The sequence below is a fragment of the Argiope bruennichi genome, chromosome 8 (assembly GCF_947563725.1).
Source record: "Argiope bruennichi chromosome 8, qqArgBrue1.1, whole genome shotgun sequence".
NCBI lineage: Eukaryota > Metazoa > Arthropoda > Arachnida > Araneae > Araneidae > Argiope > Argiope bruennichi.
In genome coordinates this window covers 95,890,750-95,909,591 of record NC_079158.1, presented here as the reverse complement: position 1 = coordinate 95,909,591, position 18,842 = coordinate 95,890,750, and the positions used below count along the sequence as shown (strand labels likewise).

Sequence of the window (18,842 nt, the reverse complement as noted above, 5' to 3'; positions counted from 1 at the left end):
TTTCGAACATTGCGAAAAAAAGCTGGGACGACTTTCTTGGTCGGTAATGAGCGGCAGGGTAGATGCGCAATTCATTGTTAGTGAAGGTCGTTTGTAACAATCAATCCCTGCCTGCTTTCTGCTGACATAGGCAATAAGCTCGAGAAGTGAGGATTTCTCTCTTCTGCATACTGTACCTTGAAGATGCATGCAGAGAAAAAGAAAATCAAATTGATATTCTGGCATTGACACGAGGAATATTGCACATGAAAATTGCGATGAAGTTACTTCATACGTGGAAGAGAACAGGATTGAACTCCCTTCTGTTCTTTCAGGTTCGAAGCAGAAGAATGAAAAACATCTTTCAGACGAGTTTCTCTACTATTACTAACTAAATTAAAAAATAAATTTATTAAAAAAACAATACTTTTATATCGAAATTAAAAATCCATTTTGCAATAGAATAATTTGTAATGAAATTGTTTTAGCGGAAATTATTACTTAAAACATTAAATCCATAAAAACCAGATTGGAAACTAAAGGAATATGTGATAAGATTCCAAATAAAACTTTGAATAGCAATATTCAATAAAGCTACAATCTTATTAATTGCATATGGAATACTAAATTTAGTTAAGCAAATAAATATTGTAAACAAATTTTGTTTTAATGTCCTGTAATTTTTGTTGATTACTAATTTTCTTTAAATTTATATAAACCTAAAAGTAATTTACAAAAAAAAAAAAAAAAAAAAGCACTAGATTACCTTTTAGAAAAATATATAATTTTTCGATTTTTGAAAAAAATTATTTTCACTTTCAAATTAGAAAAAGTTTCGTTGATAATTTATAACACACAAGAAGTTTTTTTCAATCATTAAGAAAATAATATTCGAGAATGACATGCTAAAGAATGAAATATATATATATATATATATATATATATATATATATATATATTAAAAAGTCATTCGATCATTTGCAAGAATCACACAAGAAATAGAAAATAAAAGAATTAACTGCTAAAAAGAATGTGGATTATCAAATAAATTTTTTTTAAGACAAAAATTCTGAGAAACAATGTTTAAAAAGTACAAAAATTTAGATTTAAAAAACTCCTTAAGATTTTTTACGTAAGAAATAGTTTTGCATTTAAAGATTCAGAGAGCAATCGATAATTTTTTTTTAAATTTTATATTATTTTTTTTCACTAAACAAACAGTATAACTATCAATTTTTTTTTTTTTACAATTTTGGATTTTTAAGAATATTTTTAATTAATTATTAAATATGTTGAACTACAGACCTCTGCCCGGCTTTACAGTACCCTCTTGTAATCTCAAAATAATTTTGGATAAACCACCATGCATTACAGGATGGCATGATTTCTTATATAATATGGTTAGGAAAATCATTGATGACAGAAACAGAGGTATTCCATATACATAATTAGTATCTGCCATATTAACATATATTTGATCGAGTCCATTGATATTAATCCCATCATTCCAATGCAATAAAAGAAAATCCACTAACGCTCTTTGAACCCCCTGCGCTCGTTTCCCAAAGTGTCATCTTATATTCGTGAAGATCATATATTTATTCTGTCTTCAGCAGATACCGATCTCAAACGAAACTGAATGGAACGTTTTATTTGCATTGCACCCTCCACAGCGTGGAAAGGATTTAAAAGTAGAGGCTGGGTGGGGGGAAAATATTTTTATATGATGGGGGACGTGTTTTGCATACACAATGCATGAGCACATCTAGATATTGCCAAAACCGACAAGGACGAGAAGAAAAATATTTCTATCTATCTCTCTCGCTCTCTCTGTGCATAAAAAATACAGATATATTCCTCTGAAGAGAAGATTTTCGACGACAGGGGACGGAAGTGGGGTGTGAGTACCTTGCATTGTGAAAATTCATTCACAGAAATGGCAGGAAATTTGCCACTTCTTATGTAAAATGGTGGGCAATTTCACTAAAGCTTACCTCTCAGCTGTAGACGTCGTCCCATTGTCAGAGAAAATGTTGCTGTATTATGTACCACCCCAATTCTTTTTCCCTAAAAGATTCTTGAAGAATATCTTACCACTGCAAGTATCACTGTAAAAGGACAATCTCGGATAATTTTATATTTCTAGCGAGTGACAAGCTCAAATATGAATTTTCATATTCAAACCAAGGAATTCATACGATTATAAATGCATTGGCCACTTTTTGCTTCATAATAGCTTCATAGCGTTTTCGATACTGCATAAAGAGACACTTTAATTGCTTGAGAATAAACACAAAAAAAAGTTCATAATTAGATAAAAATATTTTATACCAAAGACACATATTGGAAATATGACGTGCTGTATTTTAAATGAAAGTAAATATTTGCTGATAGACACAATTATATAAAGAGAAGTACAATGCTTCAATTTATGTAATACACAATTTTTTTTTAACTATCACTTTACGTATATCTGTTAAATTAACAATTTTTGAAAATCAATTTAAGTATTTCCATAAACATTTCTATTTCTTTAAGTAACTGCAATGTCTTTTTAAGTACTTGCTCGATAAAAAATTTTATTTGCTCAATATCAATTGTCCAAATATGGCACTAAGAAATTATAATAAAAAGAAATTCAAAACCTATTTCAAACTTTTCTTTTCTTTCTAGTCTCTAAACATTGTTTGTATACTATGATTTGAAGTACCTCTTTCAGAAATTAACGAATTATTTTAAAAACTTGTGACGGAAATTTACGAAAAATTTATGCAGGTTATCCCTGCATAACACATTCTCATAGTAGGTACCTTTTTCACAATAAATCGCTCTTAATAAGTGTTAAGAAACGGGAAAAAGTCTGAGCAAGCAACATAAAACGAACCTTTAAAAATCAAATATGACAGAAGAATTTTGGCAGCAAATATATCTTGATTTACAAAATATAATTTAGGAGAGAACAAAGCAAGTAAGTTTTGCTCTTTGAAAAAAAAAAAAAAAAAAATGTAACAACCCAAACAATTGAAACTGTATTACGTTAAAAATCCTCTAAAAGAAGCACAAATTGAAGAAAGAATTTCAAAAAAGTTTAGCATTTTAGAACGAAATATACGAAAATTTCCTAAATAATAACCAAGTAATCAATTTACTTCTTAACAAAAAGAACGGAATGGAAATCAAAATGTTTTATGGAAAGTTTAGAGGGGGAAGATATCATGGAAAAAAATAAAAATGTCCTCGACATTTGGTAGTTAGTATTAATTACAACAAGAACAATATTTAATATGCAATATTCTATACTTTGGGTGAAAATTGCTTACTTAAATATAATGCATTCACTTATAAAAATACTAAATTATAGTATAATAATTATTTTGTATTGTGCAATATGGATTTACATAATATTTTTTAGGAGATTAACAACGGTTATTTGTAATATGAAACTGAAAAATAATACTAAGGATAAATTCAATAACTGTCATACAGCAATTATTAAAAAACGATTTATATCCCAGAAATTCATAACGAAAGAATTTTAACACTTCTGTTTAAAAGGCACTATTTAAACTCATAACATAAATGAAAAGGAGAAGCCAGTAAATAATTTGCGCCATTCACAATAATGGTATCCATGAAGTGAAAAGAGCATTTTAGCAGAAAAACAAATTAGGAACCAATATGTCTGCGCCAAAGAGTCATGTTTAAAACAGATTGAAAATAATGACAAAAATTTCAAAAGTTGAAACACATCACCTATAAATACCTTAAAATATGAGGTTCGCCCTTATCCATCACCACACTGATGTTCTCCAGGTAACCCCTAAGGGCTGAAAATATGGCATTAAAATCTTGTAGTTAGTAATTTTGATTTTTTTCCCAGAGTTTCTTTTCTTTGGATAAAAGTTGACAGCTTTTATAAGCACGTCTAAGTCGTTTCCTCGACCATCAGGCCCTAAAGGGTTAACGGCGTTTGCATATGCTTATTATTCATCAGCAAATTAATATGCAAATGAAGACGAGATCCCTTTGAACTTTCAGGCACGTTGTTATTACTGTTGTGAAGAAAACTGGTTATCTCGTAAGAATAGTGAACAGACTTCTCTAGGAAGAATTCGAGGTGCGCAGCGATAAAATCTCAAATGCTGTTTATTTTACTCTGCTGTACTTTCAATTCGAAGTTCATTCCAAATAGAACTTGGATTTTTTTTTCCCCCTCCATATTTATTGAATAAGATATATTCGAAGTTCGTGGGGTTTGAAAAGATTTCGCTCATAAAACAGTTTAGTAAGCATAGGATAAAAAAGAAAAGAAGGGAGGGGGGATTATCAGTTGTATTGTAACAAGAAACTGACAGGTTCAGCGAGTTCTCAAAACTTTTATTATATTTTGCTTCGTTCTGTAAGCAAATGTAATTAAAATTGCTCTTCCTGGTTGATCAATCATAGGACGAGATGGGCAATTCAGTCAAGGAACCTTTTGTTGACGTCAGTGCTCTCAAAAGGTACAAAGTTATTCATAACAGGTTAGTTCGAGTTATTTAATGAATCAAAAGGCATTTAACGTTTTTTATTTATTCTGTAGCATTTTTGAAAGATGAAATTACTTCCTTTCAAACAATCATAAGAAAATTATTATTATGTTTTTAAATATTAATAATCTTGAATTCTTCATTTAACATTTAAAGTATTACCTAGTGTGTAAAAAAGAAAAAGAAAAAAAAAATTAATGCCAGAAACCAACTATTTACTATGCTATGGCAAATAACCTATGATATGACAAGGACTATTCACGCATTGAGAAATTATATCTGAAAAAAAAATGACGCAAAAATTCCAAAATCAAAATGTTACATATTTATTTCAAACAATACATTTAATAAAACATTAACATAAAGGGTTGATGAGTATTCTTTTTCTCCTTTTAATGCAATGTTTAATAGTGCTCTGTTTCAATGGTGTGAATACAGAATGTCTGTTTTTACAGATATGTTTCTCAAGGAAAATAAGAACCAACTTTTATTATTTTCCATTAAACATGATCTCATTATTTATAACAGATAATGCCTGATTCTATTATTAAAAAAAAAAGAAGAAGAAAGATTTAACTATCCACAGAAAAAGTTTCAAAAAAGTCAATTCTATGATTTCAAGCATGTTAGTCGATGCACATTCGTCCATAAAAAACATTTTTAACGTTGAAATCAATGCCATTGGCGCACTAACCACAAAAGAAATCGTCTGTAGTTGAATCAAGCTAAAATGATGGACTAATAATCCACATCTTTTTCTGTTTTTCCTTAAAATAGCCCATAGCTAAAAAAGAACAAGTCAAAGAATCTCCCTTTCCTCCAAAAAAGCACAAACAAAAGTGTGAAAACACAGCAGTGATGCTCCCTATCACGAACCTCATTCAAAAAGTGAAGGTGACTGGTATCTAGAAGACCTCCAACGATACCATTCGCACCTAGGTTCCACGCTAGCAGCCGATAAAGGAATCGACACAAAACACGGGGTGTATAAGGCTGTAAAGATTGCGAGGGCAGGCACAGGTTTTAGGGCCTTATCTAGTCTCTGCTATTCTGTCAGCACTTCGGGTTTTCTGTGGCAGCCAACCTGGGGGCAAAATTGATAAGCCGACGACACCGAATTCAGCGGCCGTGTAAACTTTTCGCAAAAGCGAGGGAGTTATATTTTGTTCCGGCAAATACGATCATTAACGAGGGGCTGTGGCGGAAGTTCCTGTGGTAGGGGTAGATGGAACTTTATCGTCTGTGAGAACACTACGGCCGGAATATAGGGAGCGACGCCAATTCCACGACGATATCTAGGAGTTATATCGCTAGCAGAGGTAATAAACGGTGCTTAAAATTTTATTGCTCGTGTGAAGCAATCGTCCGCAAGCGAGAGAGCTAAACAGGCCAAGGTGTGCACGAACCTGTTGGTATATACATCACAAATAATCTCAGCCCTTTCTAAACCTCTTTGGAAAGCGCAATTTATTTTAAAAGATGGTCTCTAGACACCTAAAATGTACAGTTCCAATTTCAATCATCACAATACCAGAAAAAGGGATAAATTGATCACATATTTAAATGAATCTATTCATGTCAGGAATTAGTAACATTATTAAATTCAACTGTTAGAAACAAAATTTACAAATAGGTTTAAACAGTAGCATGTATAAAAATATAAAAGTTAGAAAATGTTAAAAAATCAGATTTAGAATTTTTTTTAAAAATGTAGGTTATTTTATAGAAAAGAATTCTATCATTTCGTAAAAAATTATATTCCGTAGGCACTATCATTTGAAAGAAATTGTTAAAATCTTAAGGAAAAGATACCATGATACATAACAAAACAGCCAAAAAGTAATTAAAATGCATGAGTGATCAACGTCAAAAAAGTTTAAATTATCCTATTTCAAATACTAAATTGCAAATTCAAAACCATTGTAAGATTTATATCACTATTAAATTAAAATAAAATTTAAAACGTAAGAAACTGCAAAAATATTCTTGTGCATTTAATACAAAACGTCAATAATGATTTCTATATCAATGCCTTCCTTGGAATGAAAAGTTAATTTTATAATGCCCATGCCTAAATCATGCTTACTTCATCTTTATTTTATGATAAAAGAATGAAGTCCAATGTAAAAGTCATAAATCAAATAATTCTAATATATACTATAAACTATTATATGTTGTGTATTTATGTATTATGTTAGATATAAGAAAAGTGATATTTAAATGAGAAAGTCTGATAATTAATGACCTCTTCTATCTAATCTACTATTATAATAAAAAAAAATATTCCTCTAACAAGCTACAATTATACTACCACAATATAGCACATTTTGTGTTTAGCTTCGTTCTGAAATCAAATAAGAGAATTGAGTGTATATATTGAAATAGTACTTTTTTCTGAAATCACTAAGTCCAGAATTTCATACAGATCCATAATTTTAATATGAAAGATCACAGGCTAATTTTCATTCATCTGCCTCAGATTTTATCAAACTGTGGGATCGTCACTCACAGTTTGATAAATTACTTGTTCAGACCCCGAAGAAGATAAGGGGAGAAATAAGATAAGGGGATATCTGAAATTTCATAGTTCTTGTTTTACATTTCAAAACATTTCCAAACAAAAATATAAGCTCTATGTATTATAAGTATTAAATCACAATAATAATAAACGAATAGATCGACAACTTTTTCATTGATAAATCTACCTAATCTAATAATCTAGAGTTTAATACAGATTTAAATTTTAATTATACTAACTTCATTAGTATAGCTCGCTTCATTGTTGCATTTCATTCACAGATGGACGGAAAAGATACATTTTTCGGAATCAAATAATTCTAAAACGTGACGATTTATTAATATCTCAAGAGGAAACTTTTTGAAGACTATATTCTTTCTTTGTATACCAGAGAGTTAAAACGTAACTTTTAAAGATTGTAACAACGATGAAGAATATTTTATTGAAGTTTTGGAATTACAAATTGAAATCTAACAATTCCTGTTAAATATAAATGCATCGAATCGCAAGAAAAAACATTGAAAAATAGTCAAGATATCAATGTGAAATTTTTATTAATGACTCCTTTCAGCGAGATGTAATTATTAATTCTATAAAATTATATTATCTGAATGTTTGTATCTATACTAATAATTTATACAGATAAAATACTTCTAACAGAAAATGCATGAAGAGGAATTATACAAGCGAAGCATGTTATCATTTTCTTATCATTCAAAACTGCTAACTTTTCGGAAACTTATTGTTGCAGAACCACCCGTGGTCAAAAATTTCCGCCTCCTACAAGAAACTTATCACTGAGTTTCACAACGGAAGTAATTAGTAAGTAGTGAAGAATGCGAGATTCCCACGTCTTTCCAGAAAATTCCGTACAGCTGCAAAACACTTCTAAGATCCATAACACTCAAGAAAGCATGTTTCTTGCAAACAGTATAACAATAAGATAATTAAGACAAGAACAAATATTAAAATATGCAGTTATTTCGAAATATTATTAGATTATCTCTCTCAGATAATTTTGTACATATGAAATTTTCTAATAAACCGTTAGCATCTAGTCAATAATGTATGGTATTTTTATATGCTTACGTAGCAAAGTTTTTAACACTCTTGTTATTAAAAAAAAAAAAAAAAAAAAAAAAAAAAAAAATGGGCATTTCTCAGACATTCTATATGAAAATCATATTTTCTATAAATACGGAACAAATTAATAACGAGATCCATCATAAAATTTTTGCTTCTGAATTATTCAAATTCAAATTTTATTCACTTACTTCAATTTCAGTAATAAGAAGTACATTGTTTTCCATTACGGCAGTTAATTAAATTAAACGAAAACGAAACACATTTCAGGAAACTTTCATACTTTATTTTTTATATTTTATTAAATGAATTTGAATTTTGATATTCTAATACAGATGGCCATTTCTTAAGCTTATGTGTCAAACATATGCCGAGAACAACACATTTATCGATTCTTTTTTGGAAGACATTAAAAAAAATTATTTTAAAAAATAAAGTAATGTAATTAAACTAGCAAACTACACAAAAAAGATTCAACTTTTTAAAAGTGAAACTTTTGGTCCAGTAAACAATGCAGAAAGAAATTATTTTTCTACATCTAAGCCTAAATAAGATAGTAAGTGCCAACATCACTTTTAAAAAATGGGAATTTAAAAATCGAATTTTATATATTTAGAACTTTTAAATGAGAGTCCCATGTACTATATAAAAAAATAAGGATTTTGTTCTGTATTCAAATCATACAATTCAAAATTTCTCTTTCGAATAGCAATGATTTCTCGAAATCTAAACAATCACATTTTTAATGTAAACATATTAGAAATCTTAAATGCTCCCTGACGTTATTTAAATCATCTTAAAACACCAGTAAACATATATAAAACAATTCAATGAAATCTATTAGTTCAATTAGTTATGTTCAATGAACTTAATTTTATATTTTAAATTTTGTGATGTGCTACATCGTAACTAACACAGCAGGTAGCCACGATAAAAACATCCGATCTTTCATTCCTAAGTTGCGGAGTTCAAGAAGTGTTGCTATTAGCTTACTTCAGTTTGAAATGATTCTTAACATTTAGTTCCTCCCATACTTGGCCGTTTACCAACATCTCACTGATGTTAAGGTAACATACTTGACAACCTAGCACATTTCCAAAGCAAATAATGTCATAAATCTTCAGATAAATCCTTTTTTGTTAGCTATCGCTACTGTTTTATCAGCGATTGTGCTAAAAATGAACATAAATATCGTTTCCGCTCTATGCAAAAGCAGGTACGGTTTATAAATTAAGGATATTTTTAAATTTAGTTTCAAATAGAAATTAGAATTTCTACTTCACGCAATTGATACTAAAATTCGATCTTTTTTTTTTAAATCTATACATAGAAATGAATTTTTATTGCATGTATCATTGGATTCTGATAATACTTCAAATTAAAAAAAAAAAAAAATTCATCTCCGACTAACAGCAAAATTATGTTTTCTGTTACTATGTTTGTGATGAATTTTTTAACAAGTGTTCTGTAATGCACCTTTTTTTACTCGTTAATGCTTCTTTTTAACTAAAAAACATATTCCTCGAAATTTAAGACATTTTTTGCTTTCTAAAATTCTTTGAAACAGAAATATATCAACTAAAATTTGTGCTCAATTTAAAGCCAAAATCTTCAAGTTTACAGCTTTATAAAAGATCTTGCACCTAAATTAAAAAATGCATTATTTAGCTTCTGAACTAAGAAATATGCTGCATTTTTATCCAATCCTTAATTATTTGAATTCGACTGATAATTTTTTTTAAAAAATCATGTTAACTTTGTGCATGAGACTTAAAAACAAAATTTTTTTTCAATAAACAGATTGCTTATTGCTATGCAGTTCATGCACTGCAGAGCATATTGAGAAATTACTATACCAAATTTCGACAAAAAATGTACCTTTGATTTTCATTAGGAGGTTTTAAGTAAAAAGATAACAAAATTTATAATAAGAGAAAACAGAACTTAAAAGTTGTGAAAGAACTTTAAAATAAACGTCGCGCAAATACAAAAACCAGTGTAACCTTTCAATAAATGAACATGAAAATAAAATTCAAGCGGTTTCTAAAAATAAATTTTTTCAGAAATTAACAATCTGGACAGAAAAGGGGTAAAAAATTCAATACTTTCACCAAAAAAAAAAAAAAAAAAAAGACATTTTAACGTAGTTATTTATCTTAATCAGTTGGAACTAAAGTTTTAAAAATAACCCCAACCAAGTTATTGCTATGAATATTAAACGATACTCTTTAATCCAAAGCATGAATTCTCATTATATTTAAAAACTCTTAATTACTAAAAGAACAATTCAGATTTTTTCTTAAGACTTGTTAATTTTGACGTAAGAATACGAAAAAAAATTCGAATAAATCAATTTTAAATGATTATTAAAAAAAAATCTAGCCTAAAAATGTATATTGCGATATTTTAAAACACATTTTATTTTACAATGAAAACCAAACAACTAATCTGATTTTTTTAATATACCTTTAATGCTATCTATGATTAGAATCTCGTTTATCTGAATTTTCGCTCAATAACGAATCTAGATTAGATATCCAGATTTTACAGCTGTTGAACTAATGATGTGTAACAGCCTAAACTGACTATATCAAAGACATGATATTAAAATTAATCTATGTAATTTTTTGAATAATTTGATATACATGATCAAATATTCAATCGACATAATCAGAATTGTGAGTCAAAGAATTTAGAATGGAATTTCATTACGTCGATGATCAGTAAATCGGATGGTAAAATTTCAACCAAGAAAGTCAGGCCACAACTGACTTTCTCACAGCTGCCGTTAAGAACAATTAACTTGCTGTGATTGTCGAAACCATAAGTGACACACTTCATTATGGTCCCCTCCCCGAAACTTCACAAGACCTCTCTCAAATTATGATAACGGGAAGATTGCTCCAGCTGTGGTCGTGAACCCCGAGGGTGTCCAGAAAGTATTCCTTAGGGGGCCAGGAAGACGAACCGTTAACTTCAGAAATAAATGAAAGCGAGTTGATAATGAGAGTGGCAACTAAATTATGTTTCAGCTTACTTTTACAGATTATAAAAAAGTATAAACTGAATTTTTACTTAGAAAAATATTGAAAATTATGAAATTATGTTATGTTTAGTGTGGACAAATAAGATAATAAAGTCATATTAAAATGTGTTAAAATAATTTCAATAAGATTATTGAAAATATTCAAATTTTGTATATAAGAAATTGGCAAAATTTCTGACATTTATTGCAATGACTAGCCGTTTTTGGTAACCAATTCGTTTGCTCGGATTAATGTTGTTGCTATAAATATGAGAAATTTATAACAACAGCAATTTCATTTAAAATTTTAATTAAATATTTTGAATAAATTAAATTTGAGTGTTTCTTCGAATGAAACAAATTTTGACAGTCATATTACTCATTATTTTAAAAGCTTTATACTTTTATTTATTTATTTTTGCACAAAACATTTTCCTAATTTTCTGTCTTTTATACATCCAATTATATCACAGGAGCATTTAAACAATTTTCAGCGTTGTTTGAATTTAAAGATAAATTTTAATTGTATTAACGATAGAATTTCAAAAAAAAAAAATCAATAATTAAAAGCATACTGAAGCCTCCTGAACACGGTAAGAAGAAGAAAAAGGCGAATCATCATATTTTGATCAAAAACAAAGAAAATCCCAGAATAAGATATTAGTAACAATAATGAAAACTTTAATTTAATAATGAAACATATTGTTGTTAAATACACTCAAAATACTTTGAGTGTATTTAACAACAATACTCTCAAAATTTCATTCATTTTTCTAAAAAAAAAAATGTGAGCTCAATACACTAACTAAAAAAAAAAAAAAAAAAAAATTAATAAGAAAAATAAAAGGAAAAAAGTTGGTATAGTTGAAGATATTTTTTTTTTTTAAAATTTTGAGATGATATTAAAATTATTTTTGCAAGTTATCAAAGGAAAAAAAATTGAAAAATTTGCTTACTTTTGAATTAATTAAAATTTCAAAAAAAAAAAAAAAATCAAGGTACACACAGAATATACATATTTCGAGCTCGATTGCTATAAGCCAAACACAATAACTTGTAGAACGCCATCACACACGCATTCATTTTTATTTTAACGGATAGAGATAATTAAGCGATATTAGAATAAAATTGAATTAAATTAATAATAAATACATTTCTTGGCATTTTTAAAAATATTACTATATTGCAAGTTTTGTATTCAATAAACTTAAAATTGGCACTTTTCAGAATCACGTTTCATTTAAAATGCAAAATTTTATATTAAAATAAGACAAACAAATAATTAAAAGCAAAACTTTAATCCCCTTTAAAAGTAAGTATTTCTGAAAGAAAAATCTTTGAAGGATTTTACACTTATAAAGATTGGGGTAAAAAAATTTAAATGCAATAATCAGCAAAATTTTTCGTTTATTCACAACACTTAACGCACTTCATGATATACATTTCGTACTCTATACATACTGAAATGTTTTTATATATCAAAAAATGTAGTTCATACAAAATGAAATCAGGTTGAAAGATTACACTTCTTATAATTTCGGCGAAATATTGAATTATTTTTTAAATTAACGAATTTTCAAAAATGAATTTTCCTGTGGAGATGGCAAAAAATTTATTTTACAAACTAGAGTCGTTTGACTTTGTTTTATAATAATGAAAATAGTAATGTTAGAAATACATTCAATTTTTTAAGATTAATAATTTTTGAAAAAAACACAGAAAACCATTGTTGAGGAGAAACTTAAAAATTCAGAAACTTGCTAGGAAATTTTGATTGGAATCTTATTATTAATATTTAAAAATCTCGAATTTCTTATTTTAGGATATCGAAGAAAACATATTTTAAAATATATATTTACACCTTTACATTGAAGTTTATAAGACCAAAAGTTTTATTTCCTGTATATTAAGAAACATTCAAATTTCAATAACCTACAATTAATGATGATCTTATAAACTTCAAGTAAAACTAGACCTGCAGGTTTTTTCCCCTCTAATTTTACTAGTTAAAAAAATGGCACAATAAAAAGTGTGAAATAATTATTAATTTTTGAACACTTTTCTTTGATTGTTAATTGGTATTAGCACTTTATGAACGTCAAATAATCTGCATAATAACACAATATTGCAATGTTATTCGTCGCAGCAATTACTTTTAAAAAGAATTTTTAACATGATTTTTTGCTAACTAATCATTCTAACTATAGTGCACAACATTTAACTATAAGAAGAGAAAAAAAATTCCCTCATAATGCTTCCGACTTAGACATCATATTTTAGCAATATGTATATATAACTCTTCAATAACAATTGTTCTTATTGCTATTCGAACAAAAAAAAATTTAAAATATTGCCAGTTGCAAAACATAAATTAAAAGCTGCAAATTGATCCACTACATTTTTAAAACGAATGCAACTTCCACAGTTAAGATCTATAACCAAACTACTAATATTTGTATAGTAAATTAATTATTTTTCATTATTTCATTCTTTTTTTTAATTACTGAATTTGATTCTTTATTTATTATTTTTTTAAAATTTTTTCCTTTTTATAAACGTTGCTTGCATCATTTTATTTATTTGATATTAAAATTGTAAATTGCATACAATTAATTCTAGCAGAGAAAAATTCGCAGACGATTTCGTCAAACAGTTTGCAGAAAAGAACATTTACTTCAAAAAACTTTACACATATACATTTAATTAATTTTTAACTCATCTGATTGGAAAATTCGTTCTACTTATGCAACTTTTCTCTATGATGTCTCACAAGTTTCGGAAAGATAATTGTTATAGTTTATACAAAATTAGAATATGCAAATTTTTACATTTATTAGTATGTAAAAATTTACCAATCCGTTTTAATTGAGCCGCTTTCTTATGTTCTGCAAGCTATTTATGTTTACGTATAAATCTCGTACAGGAATAATTTGTGCAGGAAGCAAAAGAAAAGAAAAAAAATCTATCAAAAATAATAAGCATGTAGGCTTAGCAATGCTTTCACTTAAAACTAGGAAATATTAAATGATATTATGAAGATTAATTTCAAAATCAGATCAATCTTTAAAAAAAAAAAAAAAACTATTCACATTCAGATTACACGCACTTAAAAAAAAGAAAAGCAATGCTTTAACTTAAAACTCGGAAATATTAAATTGCTTTTTTTTTTTCTTCTTCTTTTAAATATTGAACAAAACACCTTTAATTTTGTGATAGAAAACAATTCAAAAAAATATCTTAAGGTTTACTTTAAAACGTAATTATCTGACATAAATCTATTCATTTAAATCTACTGCGAGACTTGATTATTTATCTAACGAATTTTTTTCTCTAGATCATGGTATATACTATATTTAAAAATCAGATTCCATTCCCGAAACTTAAGCAGCACAAGTCTCCGTATACATTAAATGTTTTTAATTTGCTGTCAAAAACATATCTCAAAATAAAGAGAGCTGTGATTAAACTTTTTTTCAATAGTCGCATTCTTTGAAAGGTATCACTAAGTTGCAAAAATGCACAGTTGAAACATTTCACCTTATAACTTTTAATTCACTGGAGAACTCATTCATTAGGACACTTTTCGCGGCATCTTCCACGCCTTAAAATAATTAGAGCCTATTCTTATACAAATATGAGGAATAAAAATTACTAAATGGAAACGGAAATACAATTAAGTTTCCACCAATTTTATTACCATGCATGCAGTTGAGGGAGACTAACTGCGCTCAAAGCGATACTAAGCAGATGGCAGAAATCGTTTAGTAGCATTCAATTTCGGCTCTTCAAAAGTCAGTTACTGCTATTCAAAACAGAATGAATGACGAGGGGGAACGAGGGAACTACGATCCCACTCTACAGAATCCAACAGAAAACGGTGGGGAAGATCTGCTTTGAGTGACACTAAGCTAGTTCGTATAGGATACGATTAGCTTCCATAAAATCGCATAGGTCTCATATTAGGAATATAAAAATCGAGAGGGCGGAAATTTTATCAGGGAAAGTCTTTTTTAAATGTTTTAAAGTTTACTTATGATGTAAACTCACACATTTAATAATTATATTAGTTGATAAAATGTGAGTATATGTATAGAAAGATTATATATATGTGTATGTATAAACTTTCACGCCTGTTTTAGAATTTTAATTGTAGTGGACAAGGTAGATTTTTTTTTTTTAAAAAAATTATCAATGCTAATAAATTACAATATTTACAATAAAAGAAATAATTTTTGAAAATTCTCTAAATAAACTTAAAAGGTTTTAAAGAATAAACATTAAGAAAAATAATCAAATTTCAGCAAATAAAATAATTTATTCTGAAAAGATTAAGCCATATATATATTGTGAAAAAAGTAGTAAATTTCACATTCATTAATATTTGATTGCAATCAGATAATATCTTTAAGAAACCTTTTTGGGGAACTTTTGAAGATTTAATCTTCTCTTGGCAGTTCAAGTTTCTTATGTACATTCAGAACTATTAGAGGTGGGTTAATGTATTACATAATATCATAAAGCAAATAGAACTATACAAATTTCTTTTTGGAGCTGAATGTGATAAAAAAGAGAAAGAGAAATGGCACCAATAATGAAAAGTAATTATTAGAATTAATGTAAGTTTTTTTTAAATATTAAATTAAAGTTTAAAGCATTCACATAGTTTGTGTGGATCAGATAACTGATTTCAGTTCCATACAAAGAGTAAAACAAAACAGCATAAAGAAAAGACTTCAACATAACTTTAAAAAAAAACCGAGTTGTATTTTCCTAATCCTCAAAATAAATCTAAAAAAAGATATTATTATACTGAAAATATATTATTTACTTTATTCAGAAATTCTTTGTCAAATTAAAGATTGTTACAAAATTTTTATTATTCAGATTAAGAATTAAAACATTTACATTGAAATATCTATATAATTTCATTAGCTTCCATATTGCAAAAAGTATGTTGATATTGAGTCTCAATATGCAAATTGCAGTTTCTTTTCATTACACATTCTATTAATTAAGGAATATACCATTCTTCAACAATATAAATACTGGGACATTTTTTCTTACCCTTATAACTCAAAATGAATTTAATGATAATAATATAAAAATAATAATTTTCTGAAGGGTATTTGTACAATTTTCACTTTATGTATATGAGGAAATATTTAGTTAATTTTTTTTTATAAAGGAAGGACAAATTAATAGTATTTGATTCAATTTTAAAAATAAAAGCAAAACTCTTGAACAATCAATTCTTAAAAATATTGAACATTAATTTAATTATTAAAAATTTCACTCTAAAGGAGAAAATAAGGTTGCAAGCAGTAAAAACATTTTTTAAAAAAATATCTATCTCGCTGCACTTCATCATAATATGCAAAAGGACACGAAAACAAAAATAAATAATTTTTATTATTTTACTGACTTTGCTATTATATATATAAACAAACCTCACAATTTTAAAAAATCCAATTTGTTTTTAGTTAGTATTATTTTCAAACAACTCAGATTAACCTATTTCTACTTTTTAAATAAAAATGAAACTATGAATTTACATTTTATGATAATAATAGATAAATTTGATACAATAATTACAAAAATTAATATATAAGTTAGGTACTTAAAATTTACTTATATTATAAAGCTTCACTGAAGAAAAATTAAAATTTTTTAAATTTATATATATTTTACATTTTTATGTTGTTTTAACTGAATCTATACTATGCCTATCAATCATATTAGTGAACATTTATGCCACAGCATTATACAAAATTTCACAATAACGATTTATAATTTTACAAATACGGAAAATTATTTCATACAGTTAATAAGCAATTACAATGAGTTATTATTATTGTTAAAGTTATTAGTTTTTATTATAAAAAAATATAATGACAATATTTACAATTTTCATGTGTTAAATTAAAAGTGTCCTATAATGCATAAATAATAAAAAAAATCTTAATATATTTAATTCTTCAAATTAATAACATAGTAAAATAAATTTTTGATAAAATTTTATAAAAAAAATAATTTTATTTAAAAAGTTGGATTTTGATAAGTCAGTACTTCTCTCCATCTTTGTGTAAAATGTCCATACATTCACAAAAGTAATAGCACAATATTTCAGATATTCTAGTACCTATAAACAATTCTAACAGTTGTAGGTGTAATTCTTTTTATGCTATGATGTCTTACAGAACAATAGGTTTCATTTATAAAATAAAGATATAATTTAGTTTATTATATTTATAGAAGTATATTTTGTATTTTTAAAAAGCTGAATTAAAAGTAATTAAAATGGCAATCAATTTTTAGATATGTATTTCAGAAAAAGAAAATTAACAATAACTAATAACCATTTATACTTCAATTAAATGAAAAGATTTCAAATATTTGAATTTCATTTTACTTTCACATGAAATTAATTAGCATTTCAATAGACTTGAGATATTTAAAAATTTTTTTGCTTGTAATCTATGTAATTTGTAATTATTGTATAACTGCATATGTAAAAAAATACTAATGTAAGTAATTAATCATTTTATAATGATATATGAATTTACAAATTAAGTATAACATTAAACTGAATTGCTTACTGAACAGCAGTTAAATAGAATAGAATAGAATGAAACACAGGCAAAAATTTAATGTAAGGACAGTAATGGTAAGAACAGCAGTATTTATGGAAATAGCTTGAAACAGAAATTATATTAACTTGCATATAATCCATATTTGCAATACAAAAGATATGCGTGAATTTAGCTACCACATCTGCAATGTGAATCATAAAACTCTTTAAACTTGCACTTTTAATAACTAGTTATCACTTTTTATTGTATAATCTGTACCATATTCTAGACACTTTAAAACAGTTCATAATATGTTAGTTGGTTCAATTTGGCTTACATTTTCACTTTAAAATGAAACATTGTAAATTTTTTTTAGTTAAGCTTTCAAGATTTATAAGCAGCATAAATTATCCTTTTTTTTAATGAGCAGATGAATGGAATTAAAATTCAAATAATATCATTGTCAATTATTTAAGGAAAAAGTCATGTATAAGGGTTTTAAAGCAATTGTAGTTTGGAAATATATTTCTTATTAATGAACACAATATTTGAATAAAATAAAAATTGTGTTTTAATATATATTTTAAAAATGATAAAGAAATAAAACACTTAGAATAACTAAAATAAGACTTATTTATATATATATATATTTTAAAAAAAATCGGAATACAAATAAAACAATTTCAAAATGAATAATAATGAAACAATAATTATTCAAGATAAGCAAATTAGCGATTTAATAAAAAAAATCGAAAATGATAAATACGAAAACAACATCAAAATTTTCCGCTTAATTCATTCATCACTCGAAATCGGTAAACCTGATTAAAAAATAAAATTTCAATCACGTCGCGTGTTGTGTTTACTCGATCTGATTTACGAGATATTTAATTCATAAACACAGCTCCCGTCTCTAAAGCCGTAATTCACTCGGCAAGAACACAATAAATCTTTTTCCCGGCGAGCGGCCCGAAGCTAATTAATCAAAAGTTGACACTAACCTGTTTTTTCCTTGATTTCGCAGAGCACGCTGAACAGTGCAGGTTTCATACGATGACAGTTGAGGGTATGCTTCCTGTAAGAAAAAGATTTGGCCCACGTTAAAAGAATTTTGTGGTGCAGGCCCAAACTACACACTA

At 27.0% G+C, this 18,842-nt stretch overlaps 1 protein-coding gene across 2 annotated transcripts in view; it reads right to left on the bottom strand.

The window, feature by feature from the left end:
- Window positions 1-18,842, bottom strand: part of LOC129980579 (homeobox protein extradenticle-like) — a 287,760-nt gene that overhangs the window by 268,299 nt on the left and 619 nt on the right. For both annotated transcript variants that reach the window (XM_056090954.1, XM_056090955.1), the window contains exon 2: window positions 18,705-18,778. In XM_056090954.1, the coding sequence (XP_055946929.1) occupies window positions 18,705-18,778 (74 nt within the window). The remainder of the gene's footprint in view (window positions 1-18,704; window positions 18,779-18,842) is intronic.